Source organism: Zonotrichia albicollis, chromosome 37, assembly GCF_047830755.1.
Source record: "Zonotrichia albicollis isolate bZonAlb1 chromosome 37, bZonAlb1.hap1, whole genome shotgun sequence".
In the NCBI taxonomy this organism is placed as follows: Eukaryota; Metazoa; Chordata; class Aves; order Passeriformes; family Passerellidae; genus Zonotrichia; species Zonotrichia albicollis.
The window spans coordinates 2,972,595-2,999,387 of record NC_133855.1 but is presented as its reverse complement, the minus strand read 5'-3'; the positions used below and the strand labels follow the sequence as shown (position 1 = coordinate 2,999,387).

The following is a 26,793-nucleotide window of genomic DNA, read 5'->3' as shown; positions in this document are numbered from 1 at the left end:
ATGTCAAACATCAAACAGCCAGGGCAACAAGGTCAGAGTGATGGCTATCGTCAATGTTTACTGATCCAATCACTCAACACCTCTTTGCATTCTCCTCCTGAGGAATTGGATCTTTTTGGCAGTACAAACGCCAGTTTGTCTAACACTACAACTGGTGGATGGTTTAGCTTTGAATTTTCAAACCGACCGAAAGAAACATGGGCCACCCTAGATTCATTCCTGAATGTGAGTGGAATCTCTCCGCAGCATTACAGTAAATGTAACAGCACAAAAATCATGGCACCAATGAAATTACCCACAGGAATATTTTTAATTTGTGGAGACAGGGCATGGAATGGTATACCAGCTAGACCACAGGGTGGACCCTGTTATTTAGGAAAATTGTCATTGTTTCACCCTAATGTGTCCTTGCTAATGCAGCTGAGTCAAAATTCAAACAGAAAGAGATGTAGCATACATGACTTAGACTGCACCTCGATAGGAAATCCACAGTTTTGGGGTACATTCAAACAGGTGGTTGTTTCAACTATCTTGCCGGGAGGATCTGCCAATAAGGCTATGAATTTAGCAAAGCAATTAGGGTGCTGGGCAAAGGATGAGCTGAACAAGACATCACAAATTCTAGACATGCTAACCGCAGATGTGCAGAGTGTTAACCATGCTGTTTTGCAAAATAGAGCTGCCGTAGATTTTTTGCTCTTAGCACAGGGACATAGATGTGAAGAGTTTGAAGGAATGTGTTGCATGAATCTGTCTGATCATTCGGTGTCCATTCACACTAAGATAAAAGAACTGCAACAGGGACTTCACAATCTCAAGGAAGAAGAAGGTTTACGAATTGACAAATGGCTTAAAAGCTTAGGACTTGGGCCATGGCTGAGGAACCTTGTGATCTATGCTATAGGAGTGCTGGGTGTAATTTTACTGTTTTTGCTTATTTTGCCTTGTATCTTTAATTGTATTCAAAACATGGTCAGCTGTACAATAGCAAAAACCTGGCAAACTAATCTCCTTGCTCAAGAAGAAAACGGGGGAAATGTGGAGAGCTTTATTAATAGTTGGTTAGCTGAGAAAGGCCATGCTGACATAATGCCGCTGGTTAAGCTAAGAGAGGGAAATCAGCAGTCAGCAAGCTGAAAGAAGATGTCAGCAATTAGCAATCAGTGACCTTGCTGCAACATGAGGAAAGGGAGTAAAGATTAGTCCTGAATATCTCCTAAGAATATGTAGAAAGTATCAAAAGTAAAACCATAGGAATGCAGAAGTAGGTGTAGCTGCTGATATGTAACTAACCAATGCTGAGCTCAACTTTTGCAATATGCATGAAGTTCATTATGAACTGTATTTAACCCGCCGTACTGATCAATAAAATCAGGCCTGTGATGATCAATTGATGTCCTAGTCTCCTTCCTTCGTCATCTCACCGCACAGCTGAATTAAACATCTGTGGATACCATGCAAAGGCCCTTTTTGCTTCCCTACCCTGGACTTTATTAGCAGCTATTGCGGCTGCAGCAATGGCCCATTATGGCAGTGTGGATCCAAGGACATCATGGTGATACTATGAGACCTCATGGATCCAAGGGACCATTGTGACACTGAAGAACTTCATGGAACCCAGGGTCCATTGTGACACAGCAGGGCCTCATTGGAACCAAGGAACCATTGCTTACAGTACAGAAACTCATGGAAACAAGGTGCCATGGTGACACAGCAGGCCACATGGAACCCAGGAGACCAGTGACATTTAGGGACCTCATTTCTGGAGGGTCCATTATGACACTGCAGAAACAAGGAGACCATTGTTGATGTTATGGAAGCTCATGGAACCAAGTAGCCATTGTGACACTCCAGGGCCTTGTTGAACCAGGCAGACCATGGTGACACCACAGAACCTCATGGCACTGAGGGTTTATTGTGGCATAGCAGGGGCCATGGAGCCAGTTGTCCATTGTGACAGTGTGGATCTGTGGAGACCATGGTGACACCATGGAAGCTTATGGAACAATGGGTCAATTGTGACACAGCAAGGTCTCATGGAACCAAGGAGACCTTTCTGAAATCATGGAACCCTGTGGAACCAAGGGTCCATTGTTACAGTCCAGAGCCAAGGAGACCATTGTGAGCGTACAGAACCTCACGGGAACAAGATTCCATTGTTATGCAGTGGGGCTTCATGGAACCAAGGAACCACTGTGACAGAGCAAGGCCACATGAAACCAATGGTCCATGGAGATACTGTGGATCCAAGGAGATCATGGTGATGCTATGGAACCTCGTGGAGCCAAGGGGCCATTGTGACACTGTGGGGCCCCGTGAAACCAAATATTCATGGTGACACAGCGGGGCTGCTTGTGACCAATTGTCCATTGTGACACTGCAGATCCAAGAGACCAGGGTGACACTGTGGGAGTTGATGGAACCAAGGGGCTGTTGTGACACACCAAGGCCTCGTGGAACCAAGGAGAGCATTGTGGCAGTGCAGAACCAAGGAGGCGATTTTGGCAGTATGGAACCCAATGGAACCAAGGTCCATTGTTCTATAGCAGGGCCTCAAGGATCCAAGGGGCCATTGTGAAACTGTGGGGCATAATGGAGTCTAGGACACCACTGATACTGAAATCCACTGGATAGAAACTTCTGAACAGAGTTTGGAGTATCTGAAAACAGGTATTCTTTATTACAGCATGGTTGTTACTTGGGCCATCCTCCCTCCATTGGTGTGCATTAAGCATTGAATGAACAGAGTTTTTATCACACACACTGATTATGTATCCATTTGCTATCTCCACTTCCTTTAAGTTTATTTGACATAGATGACCCCCCTTATCACAAATCCTTTTATGGTTCTTTGGGTCTTGTCTTCAACATCCAGTGTCCTTTTTAGTTGGCTGTTCCTTGATCCCCCCTTTTGACTAAGGGCAATATTGTTGTTCTGCATAACTTCTGTCTTTTCAGCCTTGCAGAGCTGAGCTGGCATACTGCTTGTATTGTGTGTGACTTCTGTTGGCCAGAGGTACATCCTCAATCAGTTTCTCCAAGGCTGTTCTGTTCTACTGTCCTTTACAAGAGTAAATGTTGTTCTGTTCTCCTGTCCTTGTCTCAGTGCTCGCCCCGCATGAGGCGTCTGCAACCCCCCCAACCTATGGGCCTGGGGTGGGCAAGTGTTCCTGGGGAACAGGAATGGGACAGCTTGGCTGGACTGACCCAAGGGATGTTCCATTCCATGTCACACCATGATCAGCAATCATCTGAGAGAAGTGGGGGGACAAGGAGAGTAGGAGATTAATTTTTTTTTAAGACATTATTCTTTCAAAACAGCACCTACACATAGAGAATCCTCTCCTGCCACAAGGTGGTCAAACATTTTCTGCTGGTAGGAGATTTCCTGTGGATTTGCTTTTCTTCTGTGGCTTTTTCTTTTTGTGGTTGGTTTGTTTGTGGGGTTTTTGGGTTATTGTGGGTGGGTTTTGCTTTGGGTTTTTTGATTGGGTTTGGGGTTTTCATTTTTTTCTTTGGGTTTCGGTTTTACCCTACTGAACTGCCTTTCTTCTGATGCATACGTTTTTTCTGCCCTTTCTTGTGCTTTGCTTGGCACAAGATCTGATGGCAAGATAAATTTACCCAACTCAGTCATCTTGCCCAATTACATTTTGTAGTCACCATTAACTAGATCAGTTCAGTCACAGAATCCCTGCAATTTGGCAGCATCCACAAAGGAATTGAAAATACATTTCATGCTGGTTTAGAGACAATAGAAATATTCCACAGTGGTGGCCAAGGGATGTCTGAGGGATGTCACCAGGGAGTGGCTGCCAAGAGGACTCTGTACCATGGATGACATCTGACCCTCATTGTTCAGCCAAATTCCCACCCAGCCCATGTTCCACTCCTTCAGCCCAGCTCTCTCCAGTCTGGCTCTGAGGAGACCACAGCAGACCTTGTCCCAGGCCTGGCTGAAGTCTGGGCACACAACATCCCCTTCTTTTCCCTCCCATGTGGGTTCTGCAGTCCCTGCCCTGTCCTGCCAGTGCCTGGAATGGCTGCAGGAGAATTTGCCACATCCCCTGCCCTGCTGAGCCTGAGCAGGCTGTGACTCTCCCAGTGCCCCTCCCTGCCCTGTGTTCAGACTGGTTCCATGTCTGCCCTTCCCAAGTGCCCAGGACCCTCTGGGATGGCTCTGGCCTTTCCAAGGGGTTTGAGAGAGGTCCCACAGTGACACTGCCCAGCCTTCTCAACAGCCCTGACACCAAAGGCCTTTTCCACACCCCTCAGTTCCAGGTCAGTGCCCACAACACAGCACAGCCCTGTCCAGGTCCCTGGACTGCTTCAGAAGGGAGGCAGCTCTGATTTCTCCCCACAGACCCTCACTCTATCCAGTGTCTCTCTTAGCAGTCCATGGCTGCCCTGAGCATTTTTTCCTGGTTCCTCCCTGTCTGGGATATTTCTCTCTATGCAGTCCTCACCACAACCCAGCAAAGAATTCAGGTGTTTCCCCAGAGGACATTACTCTCAGAGTGAAGTGGCCTCAAGGCACTGTTTGTGCCACTGGAATTGTGCCACCCCTGGGTGCTGCTGATGGTGTTTGTGCTCACTGGGGTTCATCTCCCCACACACACTTGATGCACTGCTGAGATCTCCTCAGCACAGAGCAAACATGGCCTGCTGGCCTGGTCACTTGGTGTCCCTCCATGCAGGGACAAAGTACCTCCTGCAGGTGGGGAGAGGCCAGTGCTGGCAATGGTGGTTGCAGGGGCTGGTGTGGGACAATTGCCCTGGGGCACCTTCCCAGGCTGCCCCAGAACAAAGACACAGCCCAGGCCCTGCTCTGCTGCTGCCTCAGGTCCATGCCAGGAGCTCTGGCTGTGCCAGGACACTGCTGTGAGCCCCCCCTGTACACACCCCCCCTGCCCCAGGCACTGGGCTCTGCTGTGCCAGGGCATTCCTGGAGCACATTGCTGACAGCAGCTGTGGAGGGGAGCAAAGCCTCCCTGCCCTGCCCTGAGGAGATGCCCTTTGCTGCTGGAGCTGCTGTGCTGGAGCCCAGCTGTGTCCCAGCAGTGCCCATGGCCTGGCCCTGCCTGTGGCCACAGCAGGGACACGCAGCAGGACAGTGACCAAGCTGCCAGAGCACTCCGGCCTTACAGCCACAGCAGGGCTGGCAAGGACAGAGTGCAGTTGGGCAGAGCAGCTCCGAAAGGACCAATCCCTGCTGCTCCCTGGCCGTGCTGCTCTGCTGGGACTCTTTTCGCCTTCTTCCCCCTAACTTCACACAGGGCACAGAGTTGGAATTCCAGATGAAACACACACTGCAAGGAAGCGTCTTTTCTTCAAATGTAGCGATAGCCCAATCCCTGGTTTACAGAGCTTGTGGGTCAAATTCAAGAGAAAGACAGTGAATTAGATGGTGATCAAATAACTTCATCAAGTACAACATTATGACTAAAAACCCCACTGACCCCTACCAAAGACCCAGGAAGGCCCGTTGGGCCTGTCATGAGTTCCATTCCAAAAGCTATGCAAAAGACAACAGGCAATTTTTTGCTTCTCAAAAGCAGCTAGTCATCATTTTCCTCAAGGCATCCTTGAGCTTCTGGTTTCTCAGGCTGTAGATGAGGGGGTTCAGGGCTGGAGGCACCACCGAGTACAGAACTGACACTGCCAGATCCAGGGATGGGGAGGAGATGGAGGGCGGCTTCAGGTAGGCAAAAAATGAGGTGCTCACAAACAGGGAGATCACGGTGAGGTGAGGGAGGCAGGTGGAAAAGGCTTTGTGCCGTCCCTGTTCAGAGGGGATCCTCAGCACAGCCCTGAAGATCTGCACATAGGAGAAAACAATGAACACAAAACAACCAAATGCTAAGAAGGTAGTGAAAACAGAAACTCCAAGTTTCCTGAGGAAGGATTTTGAGCAGGAGAGCTTGAGGAGCTGTGGGATTTCACAGAAGAACTGGCCCAGGGCATTGCCATGGCACAGGGGCAGGGAAAATGTATTGGATGTGTGCAGCAGAGCATTGAGAAAGGCACTGGCCCAGGCAGCTGCTGCCATGTGGGCACAAGCTCTGCTGCCCAGGAGGGTCCCGTAGTGCAGGGGTTTGCAGATGGACACGTAGCGGTCGTAGCACATGACGGTCAAGAGAAAATACTCTGCTGAAATGAAGAAGAGAAAGAAAAAGAGCTGTGCAGCACATCCAGAGTAGGAGATGTCCCTGGTGTCCCAGAGGGAATTGTGCATGGCTTTGGGGACAGTGGTGCAGATGGAGCCCAGGTCGCTGAGGGCCAGGTTGAGCAGGAACAAGAACATGGGCGTGTGCAGGCTACAGCACTGATGATGAGGCCGTTGGCCAGGAGGGCAGCCAGGGAGATGCCCAGCAAGAGGCAGAAGTGCAGGAGCTGCAGCTGCCGCGTGTCTGCCAATGCCAGCAGGAGGAAGTGCCTGATGGAGCTGCTGTTGGACATTTGGTGCCCTTGGGTACAGGTATTTATACAGCATTAACACCTGCCTGGGAAGGAAATGGCAGTGCCAGATTGGACATTTCTTCACTCTGGGGATCGTGGACTGTTGAAAGAAGACTTAAATAGCTAGAGCAAGTCTTTAAGTCTTTCCTGTGTATTTTAGTTGGAATTCCCTTCAAAATTAATTCTCTTCCTGTGAGGGAACTTTGCTAAACTTTATTTGAGTTGGGGTTTGTGTGCTGAGTTTCTGCGTCATCTTCAGCACTGCTTTCAGCCTGAACACTCTGGAGCCCAGAAGGAAAACGGGGCTCCCTGTGCCCCAGTGCAGTCAGCACTAGTCGCCACAAAGATGCCTTTTGTTCATTTCACCTCTTTTGATTTAAGTGTGATCACACCTAAAACTTTCTTGAAAACGAAGTGGACTTTGTGAATTCTCCACTTTAAAGATAATTTTCTCCAAACTCTTCTCTCTTTCCCTTTGAAGCTGGACAGGGAGGGATACCAAGGGTTGGTCTGGCTCTCTGCTGCCTGCAGTTGTGCCTACTGGGAGTTGTTTCCCTCTATCCCAGCCCTGTCCCTTCCAGTGCTGCCAGAGCCCAGCCCTGCCCGTGGGGCTCAGCTCTGCCCTGCAGACCCCTCCCAGCACAGGGTACTGCCCAGGGGCATCTCCCTGGCAGCAAAACCTTAAGGGCAGGCCAGACAAACAGAGATGCTCCAAGCCAAGGTGATGCTGCTGCTGTCTGTAGGGAGAGGAGGCTGAGGAGGCACTTTCTGAGGGAGATCTGAGGCCCATCTGCTGATGGCCAGGGTGACAGTGCAGGAGTGTCAGTGACACAGCCAAGGCTGACAGCCCCTTTCCCTTCCCTTGAGGAGAAAGCTGAGAGCAGCCCTGGCCATGCAGCACCATCTCCAGAGCAGGAGGAATCTGCCCTGATGGTCGTGGCTCTTTCGCCCTCCAACTTCTCCCCTGCAGCGTCCATGGGGAGCTGCCAGGAAGGCTGAGAGCTGCCCCTGGCAGGTGGCACATGCCCTGGGCTGGCCAAGAGCCCTGAGGGCTATAGGAGCTGCTCTGCAGGACAGCCCTGGGCAGCCCTGGCTGCAGCCCCAGCTTCAGCCCCTGCAGCCATCCCTGGCAGCAGGAGCCGTCTTGCCCTGTCCCTCTGACGGTGCCCAGGGCAGCCCCGCTCTGCAGCACATCCTCCTCCTCCTGTGCCAGAGAGAAACTGGGAGAGTCCTCCTGACACATCCCCCAGGCTGTGGGGTGTGCTGGCTTCAGGAGATCCCCCCAGGAGCACAGGGGACATTGCCCTGCACCCACACACTCACCATGCACGGGGCTGAGAAGATCTTTCCCCAAGTGAAGTCTCAGCTCAATGTCTTCCCAATCCTGATTGCCTTCAGCCTGTCTCTGCCTGGCTCCTGTCCCCTCAGTGCCTGCAGGCAGAGCCCTCAGCCCTGCTGGGCTGGGAGAGGAGCTGGTCCTGGGAAGAGCTGTTCCTTTAAAGCTCAGCAGCATAGACACAGCAGAAGGTCTTTAATGAGCCCCTCAGAGGTTTGGTGTTGTTTACATCAGGCTCAGTCCCTGAGAGACTGTTTTAAATAACTTCTCAAGAACTCAAAGTTAAATTGAAACTCTGAAGTTTCTAAAAGTTTATTAAGTCTCTCTGAGAAAGTGTCCCAAGGTTCCAGTTAGAGCAGAACACTGGAAGCAGTGATGACAGCTGGGCACAAACAAGGCAAAGGTGTCTCTGGTGCTGAGCAAAGCTGGATGTGTTTGGGGAATGCAAAGGGCCAAGGCCTGAGCCCCAGCCCCTGGCCAGGCAGATGCTGTCCCTCCCTCCTTGCTCAGGGCTCTTGCCGGGATGGGCACTGACACGTGGGGATGTGCAATGGCAAGGGCAGGAGCATGGGGCGGCCCCTGCCAGGCTGCTGAGCAGGGACAAGGAGGCAATGAGGCCCCAGGCCTGCAAGGGTCACTTGTCTCCTGCTCCTGCCTCAGTGCTTTCCTTTTTATGGAAAAGAATCCTCCCTCCTTCCCAGGCACCCATTGTGGGAAAACAGGGCTCCCATACTACTAACCAGTATGATTAAGCAGAAGCCATTAATTGTTTACATTATGCACCTATTTATACATTCTAACCCTACTGCATACACTGATCATGCTCTTCTTCATTGGAGCCTCTCTCTTGTCCTTGTGTTCTGCACACACTTCTCAGAGTATGTGACTGGTTTCAGTCCAGGTGGTTCACAGCCCTCTGTTATCGAGTTCTTGTGGTCTTGGTATTCTGTTCCTCAGTCTTTTCATTCTTCATTTAGCACAGTTTATGTCTTAGTAACCTTGATGAATTCCAGAGGGCTCTGATAAGAACGACTTCAAGCAACATGGCTCATGCACAGTGTGGCCCAAGTTGTTCAGATACATTGCTACAATTCCCCCTTCTTCTTCTTGCACCAGTCAAACCCTTTTTACTGTATTTTGTACCAACTGGGTCACCAATTTCACTATGCCTGGAATAATGCAAAGCAATATAATAATAACTACTAGTAGTAACAAAGCTCCCTTTAAGGTATCTTTCAATCATCCAAATTTTTCCCCATCCCTCAAACCATTCATCCAAGCCCAAATCATTCACAGTTAATTTCTTCATGTTGTCTTCTAGTTGTTTGAGTTTCCTGTGAATGGAAGAGAGTAGGTTCATAAAACACATTCCTTCAAAATTCTCACACCTGTGCTCATGTGCTAACAGCAAAAAATCTATAGCAGCTCTATTTTGCAGCATGCCATGTCTAATATTATCTAAATCAGTGAGCATTTGATTTAAAATAGCTGAACTTGTGTTCAGTGTGGGAATCCACAAAATCAGAGGGTTTTGGGGAAGCTGCAAAAGACAGGCCTCAGAGACAGCAGAACTGTGATTAGAGCTAAGCAGTAGCCATGAGATAGGTCAGCAGAAAAATTATTTAAAAAGTAGAAAAGCAAGGAGAAATAGAAAAATGGTCTGTCTTAAGGCTTGTCTAGAATAACTCCCTAAGATACAGAAAAGTTTTTCTGGCAAGATATTAGGAATTTTGGAGCTTAATAATGGAGCTCTGTGCATTGTGTTTTAAAGCTTACAAGCAGGTATTGTATTCAAAATAAGCAAGCATTGCTTTTACCAAAGGTACATGGGCTTATAGTGGTTGGATAGAACTGCTGTCAATATGCTTTTGCTTTGTGGGATTGGTTAAAAAACTTATAAATTAAGTTGTACTATTAAGTTCTTGGTCTGCTGCTTGGGATGTGAGCTGCTGGCATCTTCGCATTGTCACAACCATGTAATGAGACTGATGCTGAAAAATAAAACAGCTCAAGGCACGTTCCACAGCAGTGACTTTCCCGTTTGTGATTTGTACATAACCCCTGGCTCTCTCTATACAGGAGAGACTGTGCAAAGTACTTTATGTTATTCGAATTTCATGTATTCTAATGTCATGTACCTTTCACTAATTGCTCTCAAAAAGAACCAAACCCCCCTGTCTTAAGGCACTTTCATAACAACACGTACACACACCTCAAAGAAAGACCTCCAGTACTTGACCAGAATCATGAATCTAAAATATTTGAAGGGCCATAGCCTCTCATTATGTTGGTGACAGAATATGCTTGTGTTTCTACAGATACAGGATCCCGGTGGTTTCCCAGAAGATTTATCAGTCCCTATGTAGACCACAGATCTGAAGATGACCCTTCGAATGAACACAAAGTCAGCTCCCTCACCCACCATGCCACAGAAGCAGCTTTCTCTTGGAGATGAAGAAAAAAGCAATTCACATATCCAAACATTGTGGCAAGGACACTCATCACAGGTAGATATATCCCACTGATAACGTCCATGTCAATCTCAAATGTAGACACACCCGTCCCTTTTCCATCCCTCTACCAGTGACCCTTTGTCCATACCCCTCCCTCTTTCCACTCTTGAAAGTACTCCTTTTTCCCTGCCTCAAACTTCCCTTAAAAAATTGAAGGGAGTGATTGGGAGGAGTTGGTAAGAGCTATAGGGAGAACATAAGAATATTTAAGGATGTCTTAAAATAAGTCAACTAATGTGTGCTTTTACCATCCACAAGTGAAAACTACCCAGTGGGAAAGAAGAAGTCTGATTCTTCCTGCGATACCCTCCAGGGCACCCACAGCAGTACCAGTGCCACCGTTGCCATCGTCTTTATCAGCGCCCTCATCCGTATCCAAATGACCCCCAGCTGGATCATCCCTCAGCCAAAACAAAACATCTGGGTCACTTTGGTGAAGTCATTAATGCCAGACAATCTTTGCATGGCCATGGGAAGTGTAGACGATCTGCTCTTAACATTCCTGGTGGGAGTGCCCCTGTCACCAAATGACTGCCCATACCTAGGTAAGAAACCCAACCCCATGGACACCTGGGACAAATGGATGACGATCCTCCCACACCATGTCTCCACAGGATTTGCTTTTCCAGGCCCAGGATGGTTTTAGGGGAAGTGGTGTGAGGCACAGGATAGGTCTCCAGCCATCCAGTGGTGGCTTCCACCATGGTCAGCACATGGCGCTTGCCTTGGAGTGTCTCGGGCATTGTGATGGAGTCAATCTGCCAGGCCTCCCCATACTTGTACTTGGACCACCGCCGACCACATAGCACAGTGGCTTCACTCGCTTGGCCTGCTTGATGGCAGCACGTGTCTCACAGTCATGGATAACCTGAGAAATACTGTCCATGGTTAGATCCATCCCTCGGTCTCATGCCCACTTATGGGTGGCATCCCTGCACTGATGGCCTGAGGCATCATGGGCCCATCGAGCTAGGAATAACTCTCTTTTATGTTGCCAATCTAAGTCTATCTTTGACACCAATATCTTTGCAGCCTGACCTACCTGCTCATTGTTTTGGTGCTCCTCATTGGCTCTACTCTTGGGGACATGGGCATCTACATGGCGGACATTCACAGATAGATTTTCTACCCAAAAGGCAATGTCTTTCCACTCGTCAGCAGCCCAGATTGGTTTTCCTCTACGCTGCCAGCTGGCCTCTTTCCCCCTTTCCAGCCATCCCCACAGAGCATTGGCAACCATCCACAAATCAGTATAAAGGTAGAGTTTTGGCCACTTCTCTCTTTCAGCAATGTCCAGGGACAGTTGAACAGCCTTGAGTTCAGTAAGTTGACTTGATCCACCTTCTCCTTCAGTAGCTTGTGCAACCTGTCGTGTGGGGCTCCATACAGCTGCTTTCCACTTCCAGTTCATCCCTACGATGCGACAGGAACCGTCAGTGAAAAGAGCATGGTGTGCTTCCTCTGCTGATAGCTAATTGTATGGTGGAGCTTCTTTAGCCTTGTCACTTACTCCTGATTCTCTTCATCAGTGAGACCAAAGTTCTCACCTTCCAGCCAGTTTGTAATTATCTCTAAAACCCCAGGGTGATTCAGGTTTACAATATAGGTGTGCTGTGTGATGAGGGCAATCCATTTGCCCCATGTGGGGTCAGTGGCATGATCGGTAGTGGGAACCGTTCCTTTAAACATCCACCCAAGAACTGGTATTCAGAGTGCCAGGGAGGAGCTGTGCTTCTGTACCAGTCAACTCTGAGTGTGACGGTGGTCACAAGAGTTGCAGGCGAAGAGAGAGGCGAGAATGGTGACCTCATGTTCAGAAGGCGTGATTTATTATTTTATGATATATATATAACATTATGACTATACTAAAAAGAAATAGAAGGAAAAGTTCTCAGAAGGCTAGCTAAGCTAAGAATAGAAAAGAATGAATAACAAATATCAGTGTCTCAGCAGAGACCAACACCCAGCTCTGCTGTGAGTGGTCAGTAAATCCAAACATCCACAGGAGACCAATCACGGATCCACCTGTTGCATTCCACAGCACCTGATAACCATTGTTTACACTTTGTTGGTGAAACTTCTCAGCTTCAGCAGGAAAAATTACTAAGAAAGGATTTTAATGAAAAGATATCTGTGACATTAGAGGACCCTTGAACTTCTTCATAGGTGGCCAAGATTTCCATCTCTGTGGAAGTTTAGTTGGCTTTGGACCCTCTGTAGCTTTGGCTCCAAAATCCCAGTGGTCGACCCCAAGTCTCCCCAGGCATCTTCTGCCAAAGGCTCCAGGACAGACCATGGTTCCCAGCTGCAGAGTAGAGCACGTTCTTCACGTCTGGTCCTCTCCTCACTGGGCCAAGGGTAACCGCATGAGGGATCTCCTGCTTGATCTGGGCAAAGGCTTGTTGCTGCTCAGGGCCCCACTGGAAATCGTTCTTCTTGCGGGTCACCAGGTATAGAGGGTTAACAATCTAGCTGTACTCGGGAATGTGCATTCGCCAAAAGTCTATGGCACCCAGGAAAGCTTGTGTTTCCTTCTTGCTGGTTGATGGAGACATCACGGTGATCTTAATAATGACCTCAGTGGGAATCTGACACCATCCATCTTGCCACTTTACTCCCAGGAACTGGATCTCTCAGGCAGGTCCTTTCATTTTGCTCTTCTTGATGGTGAAGCTGGTTTCCAGCAGAATCTGGATGATCCTCTCTCCTTTCTCAAACACTTCCATTGCTGTGTTCCCCCACACAATGATGTCCTCAATGCACTGCAGACGTTCTGGAGCCTCACCCTTTTCCAGTGCAGCCTGGATCAGTCCATGGCAGATGCCGTGGCTGTGCTTCCACCACTGGGACAGTCGGTTCCAGATGTACTGCACGCCCCTCCAGGTGAAGGCAAACTGAGGCCTGCATTCTGTTGCCAAAGGAATGGAGAAAAATGCGTTGGCAATGTCAGCAGTGGAAAAGCACTTTGCTGCCTTGGACTCCAGCTCGTACTGGAGTTCCAGCATGTCTGGCACAGCAGTGCTCAGGGGTGGAGTCACTTCATTCAAGGCACGATAGTCCACAGTCAATCTCCATTCTCTGTCAGACTTGTGCACAGGCCAGATGGGACTGTTGAAGGGTGAGTGGGTTTTGCTGACACCCCTTGGCTCTCCAGCTCATGGATCATTCTGTGGATGGGGATCATGGCATCTCAATTTGTTCAATACTGCTGGCGGTGCACGGTCTGGGTGGCAATTGGCACTCGTTGCTCTTCCACCCTCAGGAGTCCCACTGCAGATGGGTTTTCTGATAGTCCAGGCAAGGTGTTCAACCGCTTTATGTTCTCTGCCTCTACAGCAGTTATTCCAAATGCCCACCTGAGTCCATTTGGGTCTTTGTAAAGCTGTTCCAGAGGAAATCTCTGCCCAGAATCCACGGGGCCTCTGGGCCAGTCACAATAGGATGTTTCTGCCACTCCTTCCCAGTCAGGCTCACCTCAGCTTCCAACAGGGTCAATTGCTGTGATCCCCCATCACCCCAGCAATGGAAACAGGTTCTGCCCCCACATGTCCCGATGGTATCAGGGTTCACTGCACACCTGTATCAACTAAGGCATTGTATTTTTGTGGCTCTGATGTGCAAGGCCATTGGATCCACACCGTCCAAAAAATCCGGTTTTCCTGTGCCTCTTCCTGACTAGATGTCGCTGCTGAGGCAGTCACGACACAAAGCAGAGACCACAAGCAGTCTCAGGTGGACACTCTTTATTATTGAACAGGGGTGACCTTTTATACACTTTCCAATTGTTTATGCTTCTTCTATCCTAACTATTGGCCACAATAAGTCAACACTATTGGTGAAAAGTTACAGTGATTTCAACTAACTTTCTATAAATACTTTGTCCAGCTGCAAAGTTCTCTTATCTTTCTTCAATTCCTCACTTCTCTTGGTCTCCTTGGTTACAGCCTTGGAGAGAGCTCCTTATCAGCTTCTTTTTGCTTCTCAGCTTCTTCTCGCTCCTTTAGCTAACAGGCCTGCTGTTAGCCCCTTCCACAGGTAGAGGCAGGACACCCCTAGCCCTTGTTATTATTTCTTTCCTGGGCATACATGGTAGAGGTTCCTTCAAGGGGATCTCACAGATCACACCTGGCAGCTCGGTCACGGGAGGTTGAGGCTACTTTCACTTTAGAGGAACTCCCTCAGTTAGTGTTTCCCTCCTTGAGTTGATGGACCCATGCTGCCAGGACAGAAGTGGGTTTCCCATCCCACCTTCCCATGTCTTCCCCATGGTCATGCAGGAAGAGCCACAGGTCATCCCATGGGGTGTACCCTCTCTCTCTGGCTGGGGGACGTTGGGCTCTGACTTCGGGGCCTGTGACTTGCACAGGTGCCACACTGATCTTCCTCACCTCCTCCTTCATCCCTCTCATCTCCTCTTTGATCAGGTCCTTGATCACAGCAGAGACATGAGCCTGCATTGGGCCATTGATCACACTCTGACAATAGCTAAGCCTGTTGGTGACAGAACCCACTGTCTCTCGGTTGCTATCAGCATTAATCATTACAATGAAGGTGGTGTATTGGGATAGCCCCAGATTTGCCAGACTCCACAGCATTTGCCCTGTGCACCTGACCTTGCCGGGGTCATTATCATGCTGTCCATCCCTCCCAAAGAGTACCTCCAATACTGCCACTTCTCTCAGCTGTTGGATCCCTTCCTCAAGGGTCTTCCAGCACATTCTATGATGATGCTCCTCCATTCTCTCCCTGTGGACAAACCTCTCTCTGACACTCATTAAAAGCCGCTCCCAGAGAGAAAGGGACCCTGACTCCCTTACAAAAATCTGATTCATACCCGAGTCCTGGGTCAAGGGTCCCAAATTCCTTGCCCCTCACCATCCAGTTGCACGCCTGTACCCATGAGGTCCCAGACCCAGAGTAACCAGGTTGTATAAGCCTCACGTCCCCATCATACAATGTCTTTGTGCAGATCACAGAGACTTTTGTACATCAGGGACTCGGTGATGATCTCAACCATTGTCTCTCCTGTGGGTTGTGAGGGCTCTCCTTTCTTATCCTTGTCTGGGTGCTCTGATTTCATTTTAGATCTCCTTGTTTCCACAGGGGTGACTGCTGCTGGCTGTGACTGCCTTTGCAGTTCAGCTGGAACCTGGACAGTTGTAACATCTGTGGGTTCCACTGCTGCACCCTCAGACTCTCCCTCTTTGGGACAGGGGGAGGGTTTCTCACCAGCTGGGGAAATGTGCTCCTTCAGCATCTGGCCCATCTCATTCACCAGAACCCCCACCCAGTCTGGGTGGGTCATTTCTGAGGTGGGCTGTGGCGCAGGGTCAGGCTCTGGGGCAGCAGCATCCCTTGTCTCTGGGGTTGGTGTCAGCGTGGTTATGCAGGGTAATCTTCCCTTATCTCTGGATGCTAAATAGAGCAGGCCTATCAGCAGCACCAACCACTGCATGATATCATTAGCATTTAGAGTTGCTCTGAACCCTTTGAAAACTGGTGGGGCAGACCCAAAGAGCTGGGTGAAGGGTTGGGAGAAAATTTCCCCTGGTGTCATTTCCTCACAGCAAGTACCAATATTAAAGTAACCCCAAAAACACACAGTTAGTGTGTGATAGCTGTGAATCCATGTGTCTGCCTTCCAGCAGAAGTGCCTGTGTTCCTGTCCTCAGCCCTTCAACCCCTGAGTGAAGACAACAGCCCCTCCCACATAAGCACATTTGTTAAGATGCTGTTTGAGGGAAGAGCTGCAGAATTACTTTCATCTGCTGGCTCACAAGAACCAGTGTCTCTTTAAGACCTCCAGATCCCTTGGAAGGTGAGACCTCCTGGCGACCAGAGGAGACCAGCTGGAGCTCCAGGCACAGCTGATGATTGGCACAGCTGAGCCTGGGGAAGCTCCCATAGCTCCTGCCTTCTCCCTCCCTGCTGACAGCTCCCTCCCTCCAGCCCTCAGACCCTGCCTGTGGTAGTTGGTGTTTTACAGTTGTTTGAACATAAAACTTTAAATTTCCTATGTTAGTCAGTTATAATGGTTTCTCCCATGTATTCCATTTTGTTCCCCCTAATGGTTCAGTCCTAAATTGTTTACCACAAACTTTTCCCACCACTTGTCTGCCCATCAGTGTCTCAGTCTACCTGCTCCTCCCCTCATTCCCTTGTAAGCCCTTGTCAATCTCAGTTGTACTACCCCTTACTCCTGTCAGTCTCTGTAGTCACTCCCCTTGTATTCTTGAATGTTCTGTGTCAGTTAGATATGTCTCGATGGTTGATTGGTGTGTGAGGCTTCTTCCCTCCCCTGAAGGATCCTTATTGGAGTTGCTTAGTGATGTGTTCCTCCCCTAAGATCCCCTCATTGGGTGAGAGTTGTATCCACCCCTTGCACCATCCCTTCTTTAAAAATGCTAGTCAGACCCATTTTCTTTGTGACTTGCACCTGACCCCTTTCAGGAATAAACCTTCGTTGGAAACTCAGACAAAGCCTCCTTGGAAACTCAGACAAGTGATCCTTCCTTGTTTCCTTCACCTCTGATTTCTCGTGCCATGCTCCTGCTGTGTCACCCACGCCGTAGCGATTACCGCCACCCTAGACGGTCCTGGCAGAGATCAGGGGCAGCCACTCTCGTGTGTGCCCTCGGCCACCAAGGGTGTGCCAACCAGAGAAACTCTATTCTGTGGCTGCAGAGCATTTCCACACTGCCCATCCCCTTTCTTCCCTTCCAGCTTATCCCTTTGCTTTGCCTTCCATTAATAAACAGTTTGGCTTCTTCACTTTACCTGCATCTCTGTGGAGCTGGAGAGATGCAAATCCGCGGCCCCGGGACACTCAGGCCCCTCCTGCCGTTCTCTTCCACACCGTGTTTTGTGCACAGACACAGAGGAATGAGGGCAGATGAGGCTGGAAAGGTCCCTGTGCTGAAGGTGCAGTTCCACAACACTGTGGAGTTACAGATGGAGCCCCTGGACATTGGAAGAGCCAACCTGAGAATGCCCTGAACCCAGCTGTGAGGGATTCCATGGCAAGCATCCATGGAGGGCAAAGGAGCTTGGAACGCTGGAAGATATCAAGCACAGCTTCCTGAAAGCACAGCAGTGCTCCATCCCTGCACAGGATCAGGAAGAGGGCAGAACCAGAGACTATTCGGGTTTAACAGAGAGCTTTGGCTGTGCCTAAGAGCAGATGAAGCAGCAGCACGGTGCCCGAGACTCAGACACGCGCCCGTGCTGGTGCCCAGAGCGCTGTCAGGCAGTGCCGGGATCCCGGGTGTGCTTCTGGTCTGCACAAGCGAGGAATGGCAGCCCCAGGCTCAGACCCAGTCAGAAAGCCAACCAAGTGAGACCAGAGGGAGGGCACCCTTCCAGTTTCTCTTGGGCATGGCCACAAAACAGCCCCTGCTGCTTCTTCCTCTCCCTGTGTTTGGGCTGTGCTGGTGGCAGAGCCAGCCAGGTTGGGCTCTGCGTTCCAAAGCCTGTTGGGAGCAGGAATGGAAAGTGCTGCGTGCACAGCAGAGAGTCCTGGAAGGCGCTGGCAAGAGCATCCTGTGGGGACAGGGCTCTGGGCTCTGTCTGGGAGCAGCCTGGTTTTGGTGCTGTGAGCACAGGCAGGAGTTGATGCAAGTGAAGAGGCAGCAGGCAGCTTGTGTTTGTAGAGGGCCTGGGGCTGCACCTCTGAACTTCCACCTGGAAACACACTTGGGGGAGTACGAGCTAGAGCTTGAGTGCCTGTCCTTAAAGGACCTGGAGTCATTCAGCCTTGCCAGCTTTTCTTAAGAGTGTGTTGGTGTTTCCCAGGAAAGCTGCACATTTGGGGAAATGCCTTTGGAGGAAAGGGGCTTGCTTCTCAAGGAAAGTGCTTCCCAGGGAGCTCCAGTGAGGTAGGTGCAAGTGTCCCACTTTGGCTCTCTGTGCTCCTTTCAGTCCTTGAGTCCTGTTGCACTTGGCAGAGGGGCAGGGCAAGGGAGAAGGCTGTGAAGAGCAGGTTTGGCATCTGCCTGGACCTGCAGAGACCAACCCAAGCACCTGCAGTAGGGTGTGTTCCCCCCTTTGGACAGAGGCGTGAGCAGGAGCATCTCTGTCCAGCCACGAGCCCCAAAGCTCTCCTTGAGAGCTGTGAATTAAAGGCCTTTACACACACACTTTTCACATTTTCCCTGTCTGCTGTGCTTTAACTCTTGGCAATATGCATTTGCCTCCTACCTGGTGGAAGCTGCTGTGGCCCAGGGCCAGCACAGAGCTGGGTTGTGTGGGCCAGGCAGCGTGGAGAGCCTTGGCTGATCTTGGTGTGTCCCTGGCCTCAGAAAACGCTTGGAAGGTTTGCCTCCCCAGGCGTCCTGCTCATTGGCTCTCCCTGTGCATCTTGGAGAGAACAAGGTGGGCATTTCTGGCAGCTGGGCATCAGCAGGCCTTCAAATGGGGGCATGTTGTGGAGCGAGGCCAGCTGAGATACCCTGACCTGAACCCAGTGCTCCTTGCTCCCCTCTGCTGACATGTGAGCATTTGTCTGGTTTTGGGATGGCCCTGGCTGTGTCACGGGTGCTACGTGGACACGAGACAGCCGGTCCTGTCCCGCTGGGTCCCAGCAGTGCCTCGCAGCAGCCCTGTATCCACGTCAGGATGCTGGCCAAGAGAGGTCGTGGAAGCTGAGGCAGCTGATTTTATGCTTGTGCAGGTGCCTACAGGTCAAGGCCAAGGGTGCTCCTTCAGGATGTAGCAGTCCTGAGGGGTCTGTCTCCATCATTCACAGAAATCAGCAGACAAATGCATTATCTGCCAGAAGCCCTTTCATTGACCTGGCAGGAGGGCAGGAGTCTGCACCCCACTAAAATGTTTCTCCACCATGTATAAATTTCAGTGGGTTAATGTAGGAATTGTATCAAAAATACCGTCCATCTTTGCACTGCTGAGGTGATTCAACAGGCGGGGGGTTAGAAATACATTGTGTCAGATTCCTAGACTTTAAGCTGAAATCCAGGCGCTGGCCAGGAGCCCTAAAGCAGCACAAAGTCTTCCTCAGGGCTTCCCTACACTGGGCTGATTCCCTACTTGCCCTTGGTTCTTCTGGCAGACTATGTCTAAAGCTTTTTGTCAAGTCACTCTCATGTCAAGTTAGGCCAGCCAGGTTTTTCTTATACTAACTGGTGCTAAGTACTTACGTCTGTCTGCGCTAATCACTTGTTTACTAATGTGAATTGCTTGTGCTCACTTATGTCAAACAAAGGCCTTGTTCCATTGCCAAAGGTGCCTGAGGCCCCCTGCTCCCTGTGGCACCAGTTGCTTTCCTGTGGGATGTTCTACCTGCCTGGAGAGTAAAGAGAGAGCTGGAGAAAGAGCTGGCCAGGCTGCTCTGGATCCTTTACCAGCAGCCCTGGCTGAGTGGAGCAGTCCGAGCTGAGTGCAGAGGTGCCAATGGAACAGCCGTGCCCAGGAAGGCTCGGTGGGAAGGGTGATCCAGGAACCACAGGCCTGGCAGCTTGAGCTGCCCCCGGAGAAGGCCTTGGAGCAGATCCTCCTGAGTGCCATCCCACGGCACGTGCAGGGAACCAGGGCGTCTGCTGGAGGGGGGAGAAGCTCTGCGGAGGGACAGGGACAGCTGGGGGTCCTGGTGGGGTGTTGAGGGCTTCTGTGGGGGAGTTTGGGGCGGTTGGTGTTGGTGGGGTGTTGGAAGAGGAGTTGTCTGGAAGGTGGGAGGTCTAAACTGGAATTTGAGTCAGTTTGAAGGCAGCATCTGTGGTTTGGCACAGCTTTGGTTACGGATGGCAGAAAGAAAATCTGTGACTTCTCCTGTTCATGGTCCTGATTCTTCTAAAGGAAACAAGAGAGGAGAGCTGTACTTTACTGGCCACTTGGATATCTGTACCAGGAGGAGGATTAGCCCTTTTGCCATCTACTCATTTCCTTGGGCTACTTTTGTACACTGAGTGGACTTTCATTTCTTGAGAGCTTTTATTCCTTAAGAGAATTAGGATATTATCATCCCTTCACAGAAAACTGTTTGCAAACCAAAGAATAGCCTTTTCTTGCCTCTGTGCAGTGTTATGTTCCGTAAAGTGACTCTCAGTGGATGACATTAAGGCAAATGTGTTGCTGCTTTGAGAAGGGAAGCAAAATTCCAACTCTTCACCTTCACCATCCCAATGAATTTGGGAAGTTTGCAACTTTTTGGAACTGTGTGAGTTGACCAATGGGAAGTAAAACTTTACTGAATTGAGGAGTGTTAAATGACAGGTCCTTCTGTGCTTTTGCCACTAAGGTGTTTTTGTGCTGAAGGAAATGACTTCAATAAGAAAATAATTTCAGCATGGAGTAAGAGCTTCTGACAGAGACCAAGTGTTGCCAGCAGTTGCTCCAGGTGCTGCTGCCAACAGCCCCTGCAGGAAGGAGCACAGCCCCCAGTGCACGTGGGCTTTGGCTCCCTGTGGCACAGAAGCCCCCGGGGGCACAGGTCTCTGGGGCAGGAGATGGGCACCAGCGCTGCCAGGGCTCGGGGGTGGCTGCTCTGTTTGGGCAGGGACTCTGCCACACCTGCTGATGTCAGCGCTGCCTGGGCCCCAAAGGGTCAGAGCAGCATTTGTGCCCTGGCCCACACGTTCCTTGTCTGTGTCACACCCGTGGGTTTAGGATGTTCACCAGCTGGGCCGTGTCCCAAGGAGGCCGTGCCAGCTTCTGTGGAAGGTTCTGTGCCCTTCCCATTGTGGCTGCGTCGGCAGCCCTGGGGCACCTTCTGCTGCACTGAGCCCGCAGAGCAAGGCAGCATTTGCTGATGGACTGAGCCATTCCTAAAGACCCTGTCAGGCTGTCTTAGACACTTGGGGTGAGAGATTCCTTCCAAGCTGGGCCATTTTGGGTTGGCTGGGGACAGCCCCAGGGCAGGGGATGGTGTGTGTGCAGGGGCCCTTTGTGACATGGTGCAGCATTGTCATCCTGGCGTGGAACAGGTGTCCAAGTGCCCTTTGTGACACGTGGTGACATAGGAGCTGGTGGTGACAAGACCACACCACAGTGCTTGGAGCACACAACGGGGCAGAACGGGACAGAGCGGTGCTGGGAGGAGCCCCCGCACAGCGCACTCGTTCCTGTCTGACCGGGAGCCTTTCCGAGGCGTTATTTCTGCAGCTGAGCTTGAGGCCAGACCACAGGACTTGGTGCCCCAGAGGCATCTCCTATTCCTGACACAAGTGCCCTCAAGGCCAGACCACAATCCTTGACAGGAGTCTCCTGTCCTTGTGGCAGGAGCCCTCGAGACCACAGTGCAGGACTTTCTGTCCTGTAGCCTTCCCGAGTCTTCTGTCTTGAAGGTGCCTTCCAGGCAGCACTGCAGGACTTGCTGACTCGGAGATTTTCTGAAGCATCTCTCCTGCAAGTAGGCACAAATCCAGTCACTAACATGGAGCAGAGACCCCCAAGAGTGCCCAAGCTGGCCTGGCTGGAAGAGGAGGAAGAAGGCCCTGGAGCTGCCCCAGCACAGGAGACAAAAGAGGCGGTGCCACTTGAGCTGCCACAGGAGGGTGAGTGCCAGAGCTGGGCCACAGCGTTGGTGCCTGCACTAGCTTGGCACCCTTGCATCCCATCCCATTGCATCCCATTGCATCCTATACCGTCCCATCTCATTCCCTGGGGACATGCCCATGGACAGGACAGAAGAGGGGCCGGGCAGACACCCCGCAGGGGCCGTGCTCCATCCCCTGAGCCATCCCAGGGCTGTCCCTGCCTGGGAGCGCAGGGCTGGGCTGTGTTCTCCAGCCTCTCCCGCAGCCCCTCAGCTCTGGCTGCGCTCGCTCTTTGCCAGGTGCAGCCCTGCAGCGCACACAAGAGCAGGACCCCGCCCGTGGCCTCTTCCGCAGAACAGCCCAGGTACCTGCAGCCATCCCCACCTGGGCTGGGCCTGCTGGCACCGCGCTTGGAGCATTCCGTGCAACATCCCTGGCTTCTTGCCCTTCTCCTACAGCTGGTTTGCCAATTCATGAGGAGAATTCGGGAGGAAGAGGCCAGCCCCATGGGCACTGGGCTCAGAGCATATTCGCACATCTTCAAAACCAAGACCAGTGCTGCCCTGCTGGATATGCTCATAGAGGAGGGCTTTACCAATCCAAAGCAAGTAAGGAGCCTGTGGCCAGAGTCTGATCCTCCCAGGAATTGCTTGACCACACCTGCTGGTTACTGGAAGCCTTTGAGGCCATGGCAGTGTGGTGGGAAAGGAAGCATTTCACTGGGGAAATTCCTCCCTCTGGCATCTTTCCAAGTCTCCCCGTGCCTTCTCCAGGTTCCTGCCCTGGTCAGGTACATCCACCAGTGGCTCCTGGCCAATCAGTTTGCTGAGCACAGGCTGAACAGGACCCTGCTGGATCTCACCGAAACACAGCCCGCTGACGTGGTCATGACGCTGCTGCGCGTGGCCCCGTCCTGTGACAGGTATGGGCCCACCTGCTCAAAGGGCTCCGGACTCGCCAGCCCATCAGCCTGTACAGCCTGACCCAGGTGTCTGAGCAACAGAGAGTTCCAGGGCCCTCTGGCTGCTCCCTTGGCCAGCCCTGGCACATCAGCCCCCGAGCCTGCTGCCGTGCTCCCACGCTGCCCCACAGGGGCCTGTCCCCACAGGGCTGGGCTGCCTGGGTGCTGCTGGTGAGTGGCAATGGGCACAGGCAGAGCAGGCAGCCAGCTCAGGTCCCCACTGCTGCCCAAGCCACGGTGCTGTGTCTGAGACCCCCCTGAGACAGAGCTCTAACCCCACAGAGCTGCTTTGACCATGTGGAAGAGCATCATGTGCTCGCCCAGGACTGCAGAGCCGGCGCTGCTCATGCTCCTGGATGTGCTGGGGAGCTGGCCAGAGCACAGCACATGCACATCCGATGGGGACAAAACGGGTGTCTTTGTCCTGGCTGTGAGTTTCTGTAACTGGCCTTTGCTGGCCCCAAGGCTGCCTCTCTAGCAGCTCTCCATCCTCCTTCCCCCACTGCATCTCCCTGCCTCAGGCGCTGGGTTGAAACCTGGCCCAGGGGCAGCTTCAGGCCCACCAGGCCCCTTGCTCCCCCTTCATGTCTCTGAGCCTCTCCCTCCCCTGCTCGGGCCCTGCCACACGGACACCTCGGCACTGAGCCCTGTCTCGGGGTCTTTGTCCTTTGCAGGCAACTGTGGTGATGTGGAAGATCCTCCAGGTGCCCTGTGTCCCACATATGGTGACGGTGTATTTCCCTCGCTTCTTTGTACATCTGCTCTCCCAAGTGTTCTTGAGCACTCTGGATATGCCAGAGGAGGTTGATGCATTCTGGAAGGAATGCCAGGAGGAATACGGCCTTGCCACCAGCCCCAACAGGTGCTCCATCCCACTCCTCCTGTCTCTGCTGTGTCCCAGCCAGTGTTCCCAGCATGACCTGGGCTTTGCTGTGCACACAGGTTTGCAGTGCGGACCCTGAAGTCCCTGCTCTGAAGAATGCAGCACGAGGATGTGGTGGTGGCAATGGAATGCAGCTGTGGCTGGGACACGCTGCTGTGTGCTGACACCCACCACTATGCCGTGGGTCTGCTGGCCAGGTGAGACCCCTTTCTCCCCACTACCTCTGACATTTGTGCTCCGTGCCCAGGGAGCTCCACACAGTCTCCGAGGTTGTGGGCCAGAGGGCCTTGTCACCGAGGGATGGCCGAGCAGACTGGAAAAGGCTGGGAGAGGAGGGTGCCCACCAGGAGCTGCCTCCCAAATAGCCCAGGGCCCCTTGCAGGATGCTGGGGAAAGACCAGACCTCTGTGAGTCACTCCTGGCAGAGGTTTGTCCCCCTGGCCCACAGTCTCTTGGTTCCTTTTCCTCCTGCCAGGGAGATGTGCTGTGTCTCCATCCCCTTGTGTTCCCGGATCGCTCGCTACCTGCTCCGGCTGCTCAGCACACAGGAGCCACGCTGGGAGCTGCCCGCTCTGGCGTTCCTTGTGGAGGTGAGCCTGATGGCCAGCACTGCCTGGCTGAGCTGCCTCCCAGCTCTCTGCCCTCTTGGAGCCGCAGCTGCCTGGCACGGTGCCCGCGCCCTGTGCTGCTGCCTGGGCCTGGCCCTGTGCGGCTTCGGGCTCCTGCCGGCCAGGTCCCTGTCACTGCCCTGTGCTTTCAGGTCCTTGAGTTCCTGGACTTGAGTGAACATGGTGCTAACAAAGTCCTGCAAATTTTGTCAAGGCAGCTGCAGAGTGAGTGCAGGGAGAGGCGTCGCCTGGCACTCAGGGCCCTTCTTGAGCTCATTGAGGAGCCCTCAATGGTGAGAAGGGGGCAGCGGCTGAGGCTGAGCTGGGCAATGCAGTCGCTTGGGCTTGGCAGGGCTTTGAGTGCTGGGGCAGCTGCTCCCAGCTCTCCTGCCTCCCAGTTCAGATGCCCCAGTGCTTCGGGAGAGGCATTTGACCTCTGGTCCCTGTGGCAGCACAATGGCATTTCTCAAACTTGTGTTCCACACAGACCGAAAAAATGTGGAGCCTGACTGAAAGTCTTGTGAAGTTCCTGTGGGATGCAGATGGAGAGATAGTTTTCATGACAGTCATGCTACTCAGCTTTATCATCTTGGACAATGACATGCTGATGCCCAGCCCCATCACATTGCAGCTGCTTGAGGCGCTCCTGCCACTGTTTGACCACGTAAGGCTCACTGCTCCCAGCCACAGTCACTGGGTGCCGTCCGGACACTTGGTGCCCTGTGGATTTGCAGGCCTGCGCCAAGTTGAGCCCCGTGCAGCCACAATGCTGAGTGAAATAAACAGGGCCAGGAGACTTCTTCTCCTTTTTAATGCCTTTATTAAAAGTGATCAGCTCAGGATTGGGCGTCTCGGCAGGGCTGCAGTCCCCGTCGCGTCTCCCAGGGCGACTCAGAGGAGGAGGATATGTGCAGCTCCGTCCACTAGGGGCAGAGCCGGGGATCCAGTCCTCGTGGGAGCCTTTAGGGCGTGATGTTCCCGTCAGATGTTGATTTGTCGGTGCGGTCCCCCTTCAGTCTCGGCGCTGGGGACGACTCCCATGGTCAGGGTGAGAGGGACTCCGCATCTCTGCAGGCTCAGCCATCGGCTCCTCACGTCCAGACATCATTTTAGTCTCTCAATTCTTATTTGGCTCGTTGTTTTTGGGGTTTTCTCATTGCATTTCGAGTTGGGGTCCCACAAAGCATTCTGGACTTTGGAGTCACTTTGCATAACCCCTCCCCACCCTCTCAGGTGTCTTCCCTATGCTGGAAGAGAGCACTGCCTCGGAAGGGCAATCTACTGCACCCAGCCAGGCCTTTTACTAATACAAAAGAGGAGATAAGCTCTAAGGACCCGTGATTACCATGACAAAACACTAAGAACTTTGGCAGAGACAGAGACCTGGCGGCGTCCCTGTAACTCTTGCTCACAAAAAAATATTAACTGAATTTTTGTTCATAACAGTCCCCCCTCTTTTTCTTTGATCGAGCTTAAATCCTTAAGCTCGCATCAACTCACAATTTTTTGTTTTGAATCTAGTATAAATCTCTTGTGCACTTTGGTAATCATGGTTACTTAACCTCGTTACATTTCTTGGTTTCTCCAGGTTGGTTTGTACAGCTAATACTGTTTTACTAAAACAGATAAATAAGCATAGTAAAAAAAACAATCCTCCAAGTACACACACAGCAAGAAAAACCACTTTTTCCCATACATATTTTCTGAAAATCTCTAAGTTCTCCCACCCACTGGGATCAAGTGTAGGAGTTTGATCTTGATTATTTACACATGCCAATCTTTTTTATTTCGTTTGAAATGCCTCTAATAATTGAATTTTTTATTTTTAATACTGCCTGGAGCCGGATGACTTTGTTCAACACAGATATTGGGGTCCGAACTTGGCTTTTACAATTTTGGATTTTCTCAATTTCTATTTCACTTTCCCGGTTTTGTTTAATTTCTCCCAAATCATTATATATAGGAACTCCCAAACTTGATCCAGTTTTTTTTTTTGGTAATAAGAAAATTGGTGTTATCACCCTAGCAATGCAGTTACCAGATGAGATCAAACTTAGGGGTTTAGAGCTCCCCTGAAATGTGTTCCAAAAGGGGTTTATCTCTTTTCCAGTACACTCATATAAATACTTGTAACAAACAATTTTTTTTACCATTTTCACCATTTCTTTGCTTTTTACTAGATCTGCTGAGCTTGTTTCAGCAGCATTACATTCAAAGCACAACCAGGTTTCTCCTATAGGGCACTCTCCTAAAAGTGGCAGTATTCTGGGCTATCCAATACACTCTCTTATTTTTCTGATGAAGGACCAATTGGGAGAGGTTAACACAATCAGGGTTAGAACTGATGTGGACTCTTGACAAGGAGCTCTCTTCCTCCTCATAGAGGGGTTGTTAGCACTCTCTGCACGGCTCAGCTGGGCTCCCCTGAGCATCACTAGCAGTCAGAGCCATCAGTACCACCCTTCCCAAGAGTCCGGTATGGGTCATCTTGCACAGCCTGCCCACCCGGCCTTGCCTCTTGGGGAATTTTTTTCTGAGGAGAAGCTT

At 51.3% G+C, this 26,793-nt stretch overlaps 1 protein-coding gene across 1 annotated transcript; it reads right to left on the bottom strand.

Moving 5' to 3' along the window:
- Nucleotides 1-5,548: 5,548 nt before the first annotated feature.
- LOC141726644 (olfactory receptor 14J1-like) lies at nt 5,549-6,235 on the bottom strand. Its single transcript, XM_074531595.1, has one exon. It carries the CDS (start codon nt 6,233-6,235, stop codon nt 5,549-5,551), a length of 687 nt encoding a protein of 228 aa, XP_074387696.1.
- Nucleotides 6,236-26,793: the final 20,558 nt, after the last annotated feature.